General features: G+C 41.2%; 1 protein-coding gene across 1 annotated transcript; it reads right to left on the reverse strand.

The window, feature by feature from the left end:
- Positions 1-7,327: 7,327 nt before the first annotated feature.
- LOC134979971 (olfactory receptor 5V1-like) lies at positions 7,328-8,266 on the reverse strand. Its single transcript, XM_063946574.1, has one exon. It carries the CDS (start codon positions 8,264-8,266, stop codon positions 7,328-7,330), a length of 939 nt encoding a protein of 312 aa, XP_063802644.1.
- Between the last annotated feature and the right edge of the window lie 5,942 nt (positions 8,267-14,208).

Below are 14,208 nucleotides of genomic sequence, written 5' to 3' on the forward strand. Positions count from 1 at the left end.
TTAGTGAATAGATCGCCAATGGGCGTTTCACGGGCCAGTATATGTTATATGTGTGTATGTTATGTCCATGTTTAAGTATACCGGTATTAGGAATTTGAAATAAGGATATTATGTAGATACATTTATATTCCATATTATTTTAATACACCCTCTATTTTTGTCTTTAAATAAAAAGATTACTATTTTTATAATAAGTCTGTAGTGGACTATTACCATTAAATATATTTTAGTGCTCTAGTGATGAGTGTCAACCTCACACTTGATTTAATTAGCGCTGGGAGGTACTCTCTTTTTTCTATACCTGTAGCTGAGAGGAACGTGGAATCCCTTCATTCTTCCACAGCAGCTTAACCTATCAAGTGAAGCAAGCAGCGCAGTCCTCGACCCCTTCCTTTATAACCTTCTTAATTCAGCCCAATGCCTCCTACAGTTTAGCCCCATCTGTGCAGTAAAGGAGTAATAAGCAGAAATTACTGATCCAGGTCCTACATGTGAGCGGGAGATAGAACACCCCCTACCGCCGCTGATAGCACCCCAAATCCCTACCTCTGGAGGATGGATAGGGGGCTCTTGCTGTACCCAGAGGCCTACACTGCTGTTAAGATGGTGCTGGATATTGGCATAATGTACAACTACTGTATGAATCAGGCCAACTGTTAATGATGGACTGTCACTAACAGTGTTGTGCACATGGCTCCGCACTCAGACATAGAGCTAGTAGTAGCAGCTGGCCCATGACATGTGTAAAGCTATGGTCTGGATGTGACGGAAAGGCAGAAATCGCTTGCTTGGGCCCCTTCTATAGTACCCACCTCCTCTCTCATGGTGCCCCTAGAACAAGCTGCATTGCACTTAGAGTCTTCCAACACTTACCTTCTTTCACCTGGACTCCTCAGCTGTACTGTAAGAAGGGCAGGAGAAGTATGGGGAGACAATGTATGTCACATAGGCTGTGACATGGAATTAGGACTGAGGTTGACACAAAGACTGTCACACACATGGTCAGATGGGCGAGAGACAGGAGCAGTCATATGCAGGATGGAGGGCAGGTATCATGAATGTCAGCTATGCATTAGGTCTGTATGCACAACAAAGGAACAATGCAGGAAAGTATCGGATGAGTGTCTGGATGACATGCAAAATATACACTATTCCTCAAGACTGTATGATACATGTTAAGTATTTTTTTTGTAAATGGTGAGTTTAGGATGGGGAACTGTCACTTGCAGAGTGGTGGAGACAGAGGGGGTCATTCCGAGTTGAATGTAGCTGTGCTAAATTTAGCACAGCTACGATCATTCACACTGACAGGCGGGGGGACGCCCAGCACAGGGCTAGTCCGCCCCGCATGTCAGTGCCGACCCTCCCCCGCAGAAGTGCAAAGGTATCGCACAGTGGTGATGCCTTTGCACTTCAAGAGTAGATCCCGACAAGCACAGCTTTAGCTTTGCTGGCTGGGAGCTACTCGTCGCTCCCCGGCCCGCAGCGGCTGCGTGTGACGTCACACAGCCGCCGTGGGCCGCCCCCCCAACGGTCCGGCCACACCTGCATTAGCTGGACTGCTCCCCCTAAACGGCAGGTTAACGCCGCCATCCAGCCCCCTCCCGCCCAGTGACTGCCTATGCCTCAGAGGTGATCGCTAGGCAATGACGGCTGCCATGCGCCCGCACACTGCGGCACTGGCGCATGCGCAGTTCCGACCCGATTGCTGCGCTGCGAGAATACCATTCAGCATTTTGTATAGTACAGTATCGAATATTAAAATAAAATATTAAAAGATTGATTAAAGCTTGGAGAGAGAAAAGTAGAGAGAGATAAAGTACCAACCAATCCGCACCTGCCATTTTTTAAATAGTGCCTGTAAAATGACAGAAGCTGATTGGCTTGTACTTTATCTCTCTCTCTCTCTGTGGAAGACCGTGAGAAGCAATGGATCTGGTTAATGATGCACACAACCAGAGCCGGCCTTAGGCATAGGCAAACTAGGCAAATGCCTAAGGCCTTTGGTATGCTTAGGGGCACCAGCAGCTTCTGCTGATTAAAATTATATGCAGCATGCCTATATTCTGTGTGACTGCGGCTGTATCTGCATATGAAATGCTACGTTGCAGTGTATTCCTGGGAAATCACTGTAATGTAGCATTTCGTATGCAGATACAGCCACAGTCGCACACAGAATAAAGGCATGCTGCATATCATTTTAATCAGCAGAAACTGCTTGTGCATCCTAGCCACATAGTAATGCAAATAATGTGATGCATTTTCATAAACAAAAGGCACCTGACGTTAGCAGAGCTGCCAGCTGACTCATACCAGGCATCTCCTGCAGAACTAGCGGCGGTGCTAGGGGGCACCAGCCAAAATCTTGCCTAGGGCATCATATTGGTTAGGGCCGGCTCTGCACACAACACATTCAGGAGGAGGAGACAGCTACTAGAAAGCACTGCAATACAGGATCCAGTTGCCAAGGGCTGGCCTACTGAAGATAAGCTGAGTTTGGAAGCCACATTTAATCCTTTCCTAATTAAAATAAATAAATAAAAACATGTCAGCCATATGACATCATAGGGGCACTGAGTTACGGGGAAAAATCTGGTGGTTTGAAGGACATTTCCCCCTTTCAGCATTTTTGTATAGTACAGTATCGAATATTAAAATATCTGTAACTATAGTGTCATTGTTTTTTATGCATTATTATATTTGCATTTTGTATGCAATATACATCAAACTTTATTTCAGCCCTTACATACAGTATGTTTACTTTTTCTCCATACATATTTGAAGAAGAGTTTTCCAAACTCCATATGCACAAAGCAGAATAGGTTTCAATTCAGGCGACATGGTCACGGAACATTTCTATTATGTGTGAATGTCATATTGCTGCCCATTTGCCTTCCATCATGCAGCCATTAGTAAGAAGTGACCGAGATGGGTGTGACACAGTTGACACAAATCATGATATGTGGAAATGTTCGGACTTGTGTGCAACTCAGAATCAAGCTTAGAGTTTCCAGAATAATGTGGAGTAGATCAGACAGAAGAATAATCAATACATGGATTGCGTTGTCATCCAAAGGCAGCGGCAATGAACCAGAAGAGTCATAAGCCAATGTCAAGGCCAAACTTCAGAAATCAGTCCAATTAAACTGAAGCAGTAATGCTCACTTTTAATGCTCATTTACAGAAACAAAGCTCAATAAAACTGATAACTAGTTGGTGGACTTCCAGGATCTTTTATAAAGGTTGCTGGACACTTTGTCATGTGTCATCACTTCTATATCAGCAGCTTTTGTCTGATGTAAGCTGTAAGATTGCATAAGAAAATCTGGCATCTGCATTCATTTAGCTATCTACAACAAGTGGAAGAAGCACTGTGACTAGAGAATTTGGCTTAGGAGAGCATATTCATATGCTGCAATACATAGGAGACCTCCAGAGAAGTAGTTACAGTGGGCAAACACTCATCAGCGATTGTGTCAGCAAAGGTCATGTTATTTATGACGTGTTTTCAAAGAACTTAATTTCAGCAATGTTCATCATGAGGGTTTAAAAAGCACTATGATTGGAAATGTGTTTGGAAACCATCATTGCCAACAGTCCTTTGCAATGTAAAAGCTTAATTTTACATGTAGACCTGTCAGAATACTGTTACAGCTTGTAGATTTGTAAACCTCAACGAGGTAGAAAAGGTTACAATGAGAAAGTAGTTCAGGTTAATTATCATTTACTAGCTGAATACCTGTGCTTCGCTACAGAATCTCAAGTATTTCTGTTCGTGTAACTTTAATTTAAAATGACTTCCTGGTAAACTACATTTTTAGTCTTTCCTTCAGGCTGGAGAATGGCCAGGCTGTCAGATGAGCTGACTCCGGAGCAGGCAACATACAACTGGCCATGGGAGAAGCAGTCACTCCTCAGATCCACACCAGCAACTTTCAAACTCTGACCCTGAGCTTTGTGAATGGTCCTCTACCGGGAACTGCAACTGTCTTAACTGGAAATGGTAGTCTGATGGGATCAGAGGAATTTTCAGAATGAAGACAGTTTTGGGAGGATGCTAAAGAAGCCCCTAATAATCCTCCAATTTAAAATAAAACAAAAATATACAGATTATTGGTTAAAAAAATCAAATGATTGTCTTTAAACCTAGATAAACATGCTGCTAAAAATATATACACCAACTTAGGCACTTAGGGGGTAATTCTGAGTTGATCGCAGCAGCAAGTTTGTTAGCAATTGGGCAAAACCATGGCCCTCATTCCGAGTTGATCGCTCGCTAGCTGCTTTTAGCAGCAATGCAAACGCTAAGCCACCGCCCTCTGGGAGTGTATCTTAGCTTAGCAGAAGTGTGACCGAAAGGTTAGCAGATATGCGCGTAAAAATTTTCATGCCGTTTCTGAGCAGCTCGAAACTTACTTCTACCTTGCGATCACTGCAGACTGTTTAGTTCCTGGTTTGACGGCCAGCCACTCCCCTGTTTCTTCAGCCACTCCTGCGTCTTTATCTGGCACGCCTGCGTTTTTCAGCACACTCCCTGAAAATGGTCAGTTTCCGCCCCGAAACACCCACTTCCTGTCAATCACACAACGATCAGAAGTGCGACTGAAAAGCGTCGCTCGACCTTGTCTAAAACTGCATAGTTTTGTGTGAGAATACTTCGCCCGTACGCATGCCCAGAAGTGCCGCTTTTTCAACTAATCGCCGTGCTGCAAACGAAAGCAGCTAGCGATCAACTCGGAATGAGGGCCCATGTGCACTGCAGGGGGGGCAGATATAACATTTGCAGAGAGAGTTAGATTTGGGTGGGTTATTTTGTTTCTGTGCAGGGTAAATACTGTCTGCTTTATTTTTACACTGCAATTTAGATTTCAGTTTGAATACAACCCACCCAAATCTAACTCTCTCTACACATGTTATATTTGTCCCCCCTGCAGCGCACATGGTTTTGGCCAACTGCTAACAAATTTGCTGCTGCGATCAACTCAGAATTAGGCCCTTAATTTGGTAACGTTTGTATGCAAACACCAAATCTAAATATTATCTGGATTAAAAGATAATGAAGAATTTATATAAAAAAAAAAAAAAACTTTTCACCCCTTTTGGGGTGGACTTCTGAAAATCCCTTCTTTGCGTGAGCCTACGTCACAAAACAAAGCTACTGTCACGGTTCCGGAGATTTTGTGATGAGTCAGTGAGTCAGCCAGTGGTATTTGGCATTTGTATATGTAGTTTTACATATGCGGTATTTAAGGGGTCTATTCATGGAACAGTGAAAAGTGTGGAGAAGTGAGCCAGTGGAGAAGTTGCCCATGGCATCCAATCAGCTGCTACGTATAATTTGACAGAATGTACTTTATAAATGTTTCCTCAACATTGATTGGTTGCCATGAGCAACTTCTCCACTAGCTCACTTCCCCACTCTTTTTCACTGCTTCATGAATAGTCCCCTAAGTATTGTAATAATGTATTATAAAATTATAATAAAACAAAAAATATTATTTATAAATATATACAGTATACAGTATATACATACAGATGGGTCCACGTTTATCTTGGATTTTCACAGGATTAATTGGGCCAGGTCAGTCAGACAATCCCCTGCTGTAATGACTTAATCCCGTGATGTATTGTTCTCTGTATTGTATTGCAGCTGAGAACAATAGATGAAAGGCTTATGTTATTAAACCATGGTGTGCCTAGGCGCAGCAAATAAGTCAAGATAAAGCTGGACCCATCTGTGCATTTAAATATGATGTAAGGTATTGAAAACCATTTTTGAATCTAAAGAAAGAAGACTGGTGAGTGCTCCTTCTATAGCTGGATTTATATCTGGCTAACTATGGATGGATTCTGTGTATACGCCTGGGATCAGAGCCGGCCCTACCCAATATGATGCCCTAGAAAGATTTCGGCTGGTGCCCCCTAGCACCAACGCTAATTCCGCCTCTGACCCTGCACCCCTTTCCCAACACCATCACCCCTCACCAATTGCAGTCCTTATTTTGGTTTTCCTACCCCCTGTAATTTAAATAAGAACAGTGTGCACTTTCGGCGCACAGTCCAAAAGGTATGTGTTCTTGCTAGGAAGGGGCATGGCCACACAATAGTACCCCCAATTCAAATTATGCCACACTGTACTTCAACTTTGTTCATAATTTATCATGTGATAGTGTCATTTACTCACATTACATCACACAGTAGTACCACCTTACCTTATATACGTTACTCCTCTCGGTAGTGCCCCTCATTCACATAACATCATACTGAATAGCTCCATATTCACATTACACCACACCATATTGCTCTTTATTCTCATTACACCATGCCATATTGCTCTTTATTCACATTAGACCACACAGTAGTGCCCTTTCTATACGTTACACCACACAGTAGAGCACCTTATACACATAATGCCACACATTAGTAATGCATTTATACACATAATACCACACAGTAATGCCCCTTACACATATGACACACATTATTAATGTCCTTATAAACATAATGCACCTTACACATTATGCCAACCCTTATTAATGCCTTATACACATAATAACACTTACACATATGCCGCACATTATTAATGCCCTTATACAGATAATGACACACATAATGTCCCTTACATATATGCCGCACATAATTAGTGCCCTTATACACATAATGACACACATAGTGCCCCTTACACATATGTCACACATTATTAATGCCCTTATACACATAATGACACACATAGTGTCCTTTACATATTTGCTGCACATTATTAATGCTTTTATATACACATTTATATACACATGAAATGTATAATGACCCTTACACATATGATGAACACTATTGTACAACCAACCCACTCACACACACACACAGCTGCTAACACAGTGACCTCTGCCTCTGCTTGGATACAGATGTGTCCTCATAAATCTTGCCTCCATACACCATGCAGCAGGAGATGCCTGGCGCGAGTCAACTGGTAGCTCTGATAGCGTCGGGTGCCTATTTTTGATGAAAATGCATCTTATTTGCATTGCTATGTGGCTAGGATGCAGAAGCAGCTTCTCCTGATTAAAATTATATGCGGCATGGCTATATACTGTGTGTGACTGCGGCTGTATCTGCATACGAAATGCTACACACAGAATATAGGCATGCCACATATCATTTTAATCAGCAGGAGCTGCTTATGTCCCTAGGCATACCAGATGCCCTAGGCAATTGCCTAGTTTGCCTATGCCTAGGGCCGGCTCTGGCTGGGATGCACCCCAGCATGATGTTGTTTGAACTTTGTGAGTGCCATCACCTATGATGCTATATAAATATATATATATTACCTTCAAGAATAACTGCTCATCTTTTTGGACAATCTCACCATAGCTCTTTTTACATCTTTATTCCGAAAACTGTAAATTACTGGATTGAGCATGGGTGTAAAAATATTGTAAAAAACACAGAACAATTTATCGTTCTCTTGAGAGTAAGCAGATGGAGGTCTTAGATACATAAAGAGTATGGTCCCAAAGAAAATGGAAACCACCATTAGATGTGAAGCACAAGTTGAGAAAGCTTTACTTTTTCCTTTTGCTGAATTAATTTTCAGTATTGAACTTATTATTAGAACATAGGAAACCAAGGTCAAGAGAAAACTCCCTCCTGCAACAAATCCACCTACTATAAATATTTCCAAAGTACTGCTGCGTGTGTCAGTAGCTGACAACTGATAAAGTGGCGGGATATCACAGAAAAAGTGGTTGATCACATTTGAAGTGCAAAATGATAATTTTGCTACATGAACTGTATGAGAACATGAGAATAAAACACCACTGAACCAACAGCCAAGTGCCATCCGTAGACAAACATCCATGTTCATAATTTGGGTATACCTGAGAGGCTCACATATAGCCATGTAACGATCCAAACTCATGATAGCCAACAAAAGACATTCAGAACCTCCCAAAAAATGGAAGAAATACAACTGGGTAAAACATCCTGTATATGTAATTGATTTATTTTTGGTGTAAAGATTGACTAACATATTTGGGACGGTGACAGTGGTGAAACTTATGTCCAAAAGAGAGAGGTTAAAAAGGAAATAATACATAGGAGTAGATAATTCATTGTCTATTCTTGTCAGGAGAATCAGAGTGAAGTTTCCAATGAGGGTAATTGTATAAATGAAGGAAAAAATTAATAGGAGTTTGGACTGTATTGTTACATCTTTTGAAAGACCTTCCAGGATAAATTCTGTCACCAGGGTTTTATTTTCACATGCCATTAGAATTACAGTCAGACCTTTTAATAAATAGGAAAATATATAATTGGAGAGGTCATCCAATGAACTTCAATGTGAACATACATTTTATTAACCCCTTAATAGCATATGTTAGCTATGTAGTACTCAGGTCCTTCTTAACAGCAGTGTAGGCCCCGGGCAAAATAATGGCCCCTACCCATCTTCCAGCAGTAGGGATGGGGAGTGCTATCAGCGTCAGCTTTGATGTCCCGCTGGCGGTAGTGGGTATTCTATCTTCCGCTCAGAATGTAGGACCTGGAGCAGTAATTTCTGCTAATTACTCCTGTACTGCACAGGTGGGAGATGGGGCAAGAGGGAGAATTATAAATTCTAGGGCTGAATGAAGGGGCCCCAGTACATGACTTCCAGGGTGGTAGGGGGTGCTTAACACACAGGGGAAGGGTGGATAGTGGAGTGGGCTTAATATTCATAATTTTCTGGTGGAAGGTGCTTGACTGCAGATATCTCCAGATCCTGGAAATAGCTTTTAATGGGATAAGAAAAACTTCTTTCAGGAGGTACTGGGGACTTGGGGATCAGAGTTCAGGATCCAGAGCAATCCATCAATGAAAATATAAAACTGCATACCAGGCTTGTGGAGCTGGAGCAGGGACCATCTACTGGAAGACTGATATCTCTGGTTCTGGGCATAGTAGAGACAAACTGCCAATGTCCATCGAAAGGGGAGAGTCCCAGCTTTTGAAGTATACCCTAAAAATTTTTAGGTCAGATAGAGCTCGATATAGTTGAATGGGAAGAGTAATTAACAGGCTTGACTGGGGACCACTGCTTTGAAGTCAAATATCTCCAGTTCTACGGGTCCGATTTTCAAAAATCTGATACCCCTGGAAAAAGGGGACTCCCAGCTATCAGTTTAAAGCCTTTATACTCCTGTGGCCCTTGGGCAAGTGCCTGCTGAACCCATACGAAAAGACGGCCCTGGTAGTACTTACACAGTGATAAAAAAAACTTAAACTCTAATAAATAAGCACATAGACAATTAATTTATTGATAACATACACTATAACTCATATGGCAGCGAGGAGAAAGCAAGCAGATAAGTCTACCACCATAAGGCCTTGCGATATAGCCGTAGTCTCCTATATGCCGAACAGCGCCAACAATTGTTTCTGCTTACTCCCTCTTATGATGCCTAATGGTGACCAACCCACAAAAGTGGTTGCGCTGACTTCTGGCTAAGTCATCCAATGTCCTTCTGAGAAGAAGAGTATATAACTGGTAGCACAGCATTATTTGTGATCTGACACTAACCCCAGAATCCAGGGAACAAAACTCAAACATAGATGGAGGGGATAACCTGAAAAGAAGCTTCAGTCAGGGACATCAGGATTGACCTACGTATCACACAGATGCTCCATTTAATTTGACAATATTACCTGATTAATTAAGCACAGGAACTCACCTTTAATATTGCTACAACATTTTTTACATCTACTCCTGCTACTGCTTGGTAAGCAGAGATATCATCAGTGTGTTGCCCGAAAACCAGGCAACAACAATGAAGCACAAACTCAGTTATTTTCAATAATATTTTCCTAATTTACTTACTTAAATGTCAACCATTCAAGTGTGAGACACAGAACACCCTTCTTCTTTGTTTCAAATAATGTGTACATTTACGTAATAACCTTATACAAAGTTCTGCCTGTAAATTCCTAGTGGTGTATTACCTCTCATTACTTGAAAATGCATATTATAGATAAAGCATGTTCCTCTTCCATATTTGGTCAGTAGCTGGCATTGGCACAACTACATGGATTGGGAAACACAGCTGGTCTATTCAGGGGCAGCTCAAGGGGCTTGCTGGCAGGGCTATTGCCTATTGTGCTGTGGCCTTGGGATGCAGCCACAGTCAGTCTGCCAGCACCATCTGTTAGAGGTGTGCTTCAGACTGCCTCTGTTTACTGCTTGCCAACCCAGAACTCAACATCTCTCCTTGGAGTCACAGCCTCTGACATGCGCCAATGCCTTTCCTTCACTCCACACTGCTGAAAGGAAGACTAGCAAAAAAAAATAGTAATCAGTGAAATCAGTCAAAGAAGATAGCAAAATAGAGGTGCCCAAAAGGGGGTTCACTCTTGAGGTGACACAGGAGACTGACTTGCCAGGGTAAAGAAGACTGGCGTGACACTGGGGCAGGTGACTGGAGAGACACATTGGGCAGGAGGCTGAAATGGACACATGGCAGAAGGTGAAACAGTGGGCACAAGTCTAGTTGAACCTCTGTTGTATGATGATGACATTGGTCAAATTCCTACACAAATAAGCATCTTTTGGACCAGGTGATCTACATGAATAGTGAATACCTACTAAAGAAAATGTCTCCCAAGGAGGACCAATTTTTCAGAGGAATCCGTTGCAGAGAAACCACCATATAGGTAAGGTGTCTTTTTTACTTGTTACCCACTGAAAATAATATCTTTTTTTGTTTTGTTTTGTTTTTTAAGAGGGACATTAAAGGACATTTTTCGACCTGGGCACAACTTTGTCTAGAACCACCCTGGGTCAATCATATGAGGATAAAAATGCCTATGTGGTATCGCCTATAGTTTCCAGATGCTCACTCTGAGTATTCTGCTCGTCAAATATTTAATATAGATAAGGTAAAAGTAGAGGAACATTCAGGAGCAGAATATGTTGTATGTGAATGGTGGGATTGGCCTACTAAAGAGTTTCATAAAATGTAAGCAATATCTGATTGTGATATGATTGGAAGAATGTTAAAATGTTATATAATTAAGCAAATTGACCTGCATATCTTTCCAGATGTTGTAAAAAAAGAAAATTAAAGCAATGGCATTACATTTATGTCTGTAAAATGAGGCAAAATTGATATACAAGTAAAAAAAATAAAAAAACAAGCTCACTTGAAATAAATAAAAAATAAAGTAATACATTACATTTTTATGAATTTATTTATATTCTGAATACATTATTGCTTGTACATAATATACTCTTCCATCTACAAAATCAGCATTTTACTAAACACGTGTACAATAGAGAAAAGCAAATTGTTCTGAAAAATACTTTCCTACATTATTTTGGCTACATTTGTGACATAAAAATGGAAAGCAACAAACACTTTTACACAAAAAATGGAAGATACAGTACATCCAGGAGTTTTTGTGTGATGCCAAAACAAACAGATAAACATTCCGACTTTTTTGTTTGCCTCGATATTTCATAAACAGTCCCGAGAAGCATATTTCTAAAAAAAATATTTATAATATATATATAAAATGTAGTTGCAAAAACACTGGATTCTTTAACATGTACTGTAGAAAATAAATACAGCACAGGATTCAATGCACACTCAAGCTTCTTTAATATTGAATCATGTTGCTGCTTTATAATCATTGATTGAAGCTGCCTCTGTGTATTATATCTACAGTACTAAAGTGCTGGTTTTTAAAAGTGAAGTTGTTGCACATGGCGACCAATGCAATTTTCTAGCTATTATCTTCTAGAAGGTGCTAGATAAATAAAGTAGAATTTGATTAGTTGCTATGGGCAACATTACCAATTCTAAAAACTGACACTTTAGTAAATATACCCTTCTTTCTCTGCACATTTTAAGTCAGTGCAACATAATTTTACCATTGTGCAAATTGTGCTCTTATCCTCTCTTTTGATTTGCCTACAACTCTAACTCCAAAATGTGGAAATGATAGGTAACTTTGTTTATATGATTTAGAAATTGTCTCAATATTCTTGTATCATGAAGTGAAGCAGTGAACATGGCAACGAGCGCTGAAGAAATATCATTGTGTAAAATATCATACCCCAGTTTCTTCAACAGTTCATTGGAAAATGTAAAGAATTGTATAGACAGACCTGTGTTACATATACAGTACTGTGTTACTGATACACAGCATGCTTTACAGTAGCAATATTTATGGTTAAATCAACAGTCATAGTTTATATGTTTCAGTATTCTCTAGGGGTATTTTTTCTCTGTGGCTTTTGGTCAACATTAATCATGATCTTAGAAAAAAAGTAACACCCAAAGGGCCATTACATTTGGGATCTATGTTTATTCATTTAACAAGCTGCTATATGCAAGTACTAACAATTTATATTTGTAAAATATGCGAAAATATTTCATTGATATATGCAGAAAAAAACAGCCTAAAAAAATCAATGTAAAATAGGTATTTTTAAATATTGCAATGTCAGTGTATTTGAAAATCATGTGTCAGTGATTTTAAATATATACATACATATATATTTATATATATATATATATATATATATATATATATATATATACAGTGCATCCAGAAAGTATTCAAGCACTTCAATTTTTCCACATTTTGACATTTTACCGCCTTATTCCAAAATGGAATAAATTGATTTTTTCCCTCAAAATTCTAGACACAATACCCCATAATGACGTGAAAAACATTTTTTTTTAGATTGTTGCAAATTTATTAAAAATAAAAAACTAAGAAATCACATGTACATAAGTATTCACAGCCTTTGCTATGCAGCTCAAAATTGAGCTCAGGTGCATTATGTTTCCACTGATCATCCTTGAGATGTTCCTACAGCTTAATTGGAGTCCACCTGTGGTAAATTCAGTTGGACATGATTTGAAAGGCACACACTTGTCTATATAAGGTCCCACACTTGAAGGTGCATGTCTGAGCACAAACCAAGCATGAAGTCAAAGAAATTGTCTGTAGACCTCCAAGACAGGATTGTCTCAAGGCACAAATCTGGGGAAGGGTACAGAAAAATATCTGCTGCTTTGAAGGTCCCAATGAGCACAGTGGCCTCCATCATCAATAAATGGAAGAAGTTCAGAACCAGCAGGTCTATTCCTAGACCTGGCCGGCCATCTAAACTGAGTGATCAGTGGGGAAGGGCCCAAGTTAGGGAGGTGACCAAGAACCCAATGGTCACTCTGTCAGAGCTACAGCATTCATCTGCGGAGAGAGGAGAACCTTCCAGAATGACAACCATCTCTGCAGCAATCCACCCATCAGGCCTGTATGGTAGAGTGGCCAGACAGAAGCCACTCCTTAGTAAAAAGCACTTGGAAGCCCACCTGGAGTTTTCCAAAATGCACGCGATGGACTCTCAGACCATGAGAAACAAAATTATCTGGTCTGATGAGACAAAGATTGAACTCTTTGGTGTCAATGCCAGGCGTCATGTTTGAAGGAAACCAGGCACTGCTCATCACCAGGCCAATACCATCCCTATAGTGAAACATGGTGGTAGCAGCATCATGCTGTGGGGATGTTTTTCAGTGGCAGGAACTGGGAGACTAGTCAGGATAGAGGGAAAGATGAAGGCAGCAATGTACAGACTATGGTGATGGGGCGTTGAACCGGAAGCAGGAGTTGAACCAGAAGCAGAAGTGCAGGTGCCGGAGCGGGTGCAGAAGTAGCGGGAGACTGACGCTCCTTTTATGAGGGGGATTACAGTGAGGGAGTGGAGTGGGTAGCAGGACCGTGAGCTGCCGCTCTGGGTTTAAGGGAGTGTGCCTGTTAGGGTGCGGGAGCAGAATGGGCAGCGGGAGAGAGTGAGCTGACGCTCTGTGTGCAAGTGTGTGAGGAGGTGAAAGCCACTGAGCAAGTAGTCAGCAGGAGTGAGCACTGCTGCTGCAGCTCAGGGGGAGTGTATGGGAGCCGCTGAAAGGAGCAGAAGCAGGTAGCAGGAGGGCTCTGCTGCTACTGCTGCTCTCAGTGAGAGTGTGGTGTTGACTCTGAGCCAAGGGAGAGCACTGCCCAGGGTGTGTTGGGTAGTGAAGCTGATCTTAAACTGAAGGTACCTGTGAGCAACTGACCCCGAGTGTGGGTGTGTGAGCTGGGGAACAGCTGAGCCTCTCAGGTGTGTGCTGCAGGAGGTCCAGACAGGTCCAGATTCCCCTGGACACACAAGTAACATTACTATAT

The sequence above is a fragment of the Pseudophryne corroboree genome, chromosome 12, assembly GCF_028390025.1.
Source record: "Pseudophryne corroboree isolate aPseCor3 chromosome 12, aPseCor3.hap2, whole genome shotgun sequence".
Lineage (NCBI taxonomy): Eukaryota > Metazoa > Chordata > Amphibia > Anura > Myobatrachidae > Pseudophryne > Pseudophryne corroboree.